The sequence below is a fragment of the Carassius auratus genome, chromosome 4 (genome assembly GCF_003368295.1).
Source record: "Carassius auratus strain Wakin chromosome 4, ASM336829v1, whole genome shotgun sequence".
In the NCBI taxonomy this organism is placed as follows: domain Eukaryota; kingdom Metazoa; phylum Chordata; class Actinopteri; order Cypriniformes; family Cyprinidae; genus Carassius; species Carassius auratus.
In genome coordinates, this window is record NC_039246.1 from 25,214,799 (window position 1) to 25,218,679 (window position 3,881).

General features: G+C 35.0%; 1 protein-coding gene across 2 annotated transcripts in view; it reads right to left on the minus strand.

Annotated features, from left to right (window-relative positions):
* Nucleotides 1–1,340: 1,340 nt before the first annotated feature.
* LOC113056537 (overexpressed in colon carcinoma 1 protein homolog) overlaps nucleotides 1,341–3,881 on the minus strand; it is a 7,150-nt gene continuing 4,609 nt past the window's right edge. For both annotated transcript variants that reach the window (XM_026223319.1, XM_026223313.1), the window contains exons 4-5: nucleotides 3,824–3,858; nucleotides 1,341–2,751 (exon numbers count right to left, since the gene is read on the minus strand). In XM_026223319.1, the coding sequence (XP_026079104.1) occupies nucleotides 3,854–3,858 (5 nt within the window). In that variant the 3' untranslated portion in view covers nucleotides 1,341–2,751; nucleotides 3,824–3,853. The remainder of the gene's footprint in view (nucleotides 2,752–3,823; nucleotides 3,859–3,881) is intronic.

Consider the following 3,881-nt stretch of genomic DNA (forward strand, 5'->3'; position numbering starts at 1 on the left):
TGCTTTACATGTGAGGTTGCTGGTGAGAGCTGCACCTGAGAAACACGTTCATTTTTAGAATCTCTCATCTGTGATGTGTGAAAGAGCTTTCACACACTTGAGAAGTGCGTGAGAGAGAACAGGTGCAAATATACTACATTTATGAAAAAAAAAAAAAAAGAATTGATTCCCTTCTGTCTAAAAATACTGAAAGGGGTTTATACATTCATATATGCTCCTAAAGTTTGTTATTCTCTTACAATATATGTGTATATGTGCATAAATATAAAAATCCAGGGTCATAAGGATTAATTTTTTGAAAGAAATGAATACTTTAATTCAATAACAAATTGGTGCATTAAATTGATCAAAATGACAGTAAAGATATACTCAAGATTTCTATTTCAAATAAATGTTGTTGTTGTTTTTACTTTGAACATCAAAGAATCCTGAAAAAAAAAAATCCACAAAAATATTAAGCACAACTGTTTTTAACGCGGATAATAAAATAAGTGTTTCTTGAGCTGCAAATCAGCATATAAGAATGATTTCTAAAAGATCATGTGACACTGAAGACACATAATGGCTGCTGGAAATTCAGCTTTGGCATCAAAACAATAAATTCAATTTTAAAATAGATGACAATTTTTATCAATATTTACTTACTGTATTTTTGATCAAATAAATGCAGACTTGGTAAGCATAAAAAACCCCAAACTTAAATTTAAAATGCATATTACTTTAATGATACAGGTTTTGAAACAATATATAACAACCACATTTCTTTCTGGGTCTCTTTAAGGAGTGAGGAAAGTGGGTTCATGGGAGTTCAGCTAGAACCCGTGTCACAGTATCGGCTCACAACCTGCCATCCCTCAGGGATCAGTGTCTCATTCAGCTCCCGCTGTGATACACGTCTGGCTCAAGCACTCTCTGTCTTTCTATCACTCTCTGTCTTTCCCTCCTCATCTCTTCTCCCCTGTGTCACAGGAGCGTGAGTTCCAGCTGGCCTACTTACACAGTCCTCGGAGTTCTCTCAGGTCAGGCGCTGCTAGCACAGATACTCTCGTTGTAAAACACGGCTCTCACTGGGTCAATCTAATTGGATTAGCGAGATGGAGGGACCTTAAACCCAATCACAAACACATAACCCTTGATTTCACCTCCAGAAGACAGTGCAGGGCTTGAAAAAGCACTAAGAGGACTCACCTGACAGACCAGCAACAAGCTCCTTTAAAGGCACTTCATGTACCTCTTTTGCCATTTTGCAAACATTATGGATTTTTTCTTAAAGTGTGCCCCTATAATGCCATTTTTAAGGTTGCTAATATTGTTTTATGAGTCTCCAAAAAACACTGTTTTCTCAAAAAAAATAATAATAATAATAATTTGACATTTGTAAACAACTCACTGTTGTGATTGGTCAGATGGCGCAGTCCTTTGTGAATGATACAGAGTAATAGAAAGATTGGCTCTGGATTGGTCTGGACCACGTCCAGAAATTAAACGCCCATTGCCATGACGGAAGGACAGCCTTGAAGACTTGTCAATACATAGTAAAGATGGTATGGATTGTAGCTTATTCAAGCCAGAGTCTGATGATGAAATGGTTAAACTGGCTGATTGACAAGAGACCGATTCTCAAGCATGACTAGAGCAGGACATTTCTCAATGGTAAGTGTCAAGTGAAATTTTACCATTTGTAGGCAAGCGAATTGGAGATGTAGAACGTGGGCAGAAATTATACAAATGTGTTACTTTGTGACGTAGAGCCGTAACCGAATAGGATTCGAATTTGTGACGACTCATTTTGGCTATTGCAACCAAACTTGTTTTACAAATTTTTATAGACAATAACTTTATTTATCGTGCACTGTCAGCTTCAAAACTTGCAGATAGTTTATGTTCACATATAGCTACATGATACACTACATGAAAGGTAATATTCAAAAAGGCATAATATGGACATTTTACGACTACACTGTAAAAAATGATTGTGATTTTAACAGTAAAAGACTGTAAAAATGCTACAGTAAAAACATGTTTATTGGTTATCAGTAAGTTTCCATAATATATACGGTGAATAACTGTTATTACATTTAATGTAATTTTACTGTTTTTGGCGGTTATTAGTATTACAATGGTTCAAAACAGATATTAGAACTTCAATATGCTGCTTTATTAACATTACATCAGTTAATGAAATTTATTATCGTGAAATTAAATTAAGTCTATAAAACCTAAAATGTTTCTACCATATTTTTTTACGGTAAAGTTCTGGTAACCACAGCTGCCGGTATTTTACTGTAAATATTTTTTTTTTTACAGTGTAGAGGAGAATGTCTGAAAGGATGTATATCATGTTGAAAGAGTGAAGAACAAAAACACAGACTCATGAGTGCATAAGTAGTGCCTTAAATGTCCCATTTCCCCATCGAAAACCACTTGACCCTTGTAAAAACCCTTTTAAAAACATACAGAGCAACATCGTTCAAAGATACGTTTTTAGCTTCTTCATTGCTCTGTGATTGTCATTAACACCTGTGTGTCATTGTCCTGAGAAGCAAGGTGCTGGTAGAACTGGCCCTTAAAAGAGCTGAGGGATGATTTGTCTTTGACCTCTGACCTTGTCAGCAGATCTAATTCTAGTTCAGTTTCCAGAGAGTTCAATTAGATGATTGGCTCTCAAAGGATTCCGGCGAGATGACGAAAATTGCGTCCTGTTGAGATCATTACACAGCAATTTTCAGACATGACTCCCTCTGGAAAGCCCTGAGAGGTAAATAAGAAAGTGAGCAGTCAGTGTACACACAAATGCATTGTGTATCTATCCAAGAATAATAATATTTCTCTGATAAGGATAGTAAGTGGTCATGAAGAACCTTAAACATCCATTAAAACCTTTGCAGTCCACAATATACTTTAAAAAAAATAAAGGCTCTAAGAGGAGGTTTTCATAATGATGCAATAAAAAAAACAAAGGACGTTATCAGAAATAGGTTTTTAAAATATATATATTTTTTCTAAATGTATAAATGTTTTAATAAACTAAAGAACTTTCATGCAATGGAAGGTTCCATGGATTTTAAAGGTTCTTCATGAAGCCACTGATGCTGATAAAGAACCTTTATTTTTAAGAGTTCATAGTGGGAAAACATTCTTTAGAATGGTCTTTACACTAGGAAAAAGGAGTGTTTCTTTTAAGAACTGTTCACTTTGGGAAACCTAAAATGGTTCTTCTATGGCATTGCTGTTAAACCGTCCTTTTGGAACCCTTTATTTTAAACCAGCACTTTCTTCCAACATATGTTCCATATGGGTGTCAAATACCTTGTTTTAGCTCAGTTTTTAGGCAGAATCACATATACCTTTCTTGGAGTAAGAAAACCCAGATTGCACTCCAGTAATATCATTGAAGAAAATCCGAGATTATGGGGGAAGTAAGAAAAACAAAGTCTAAAAATGCTTGTATTTAATTTAGTGTTGTTTAAAATCAGTTCAGTATAATTCAAAGTGGGCTATTGTACTCAATATGTGTGTGCTGTGTGTTTCCATGCCTTTTAGAGAGTAGCGCTGTTAGCTTAGTGACATGCTAATGTTAAAATCCATTGAGTCATGTCACACAGAGTTGCTGTCTAGCATCATTTATTGCATCTAGGTTCCCTTAGAAGCTAGCTGCTTATGTAGACTCTATAGGCAGCTCTCATTTTGACATGATTTATGTTGTTTGTTTTGATTTTTTTAAATATGTTAAATTGAACACTTAAATGTGTAAGAATTTTAAGCCACAATGCTGACTCCTCAATAATGATATAACTGTGTTAGAAAGCAAAGATGGGCTTACCTTTATCTGTGCCTTCAGCTCTGAATATCATTATTCTGTTGATGAAAATATGCATTAG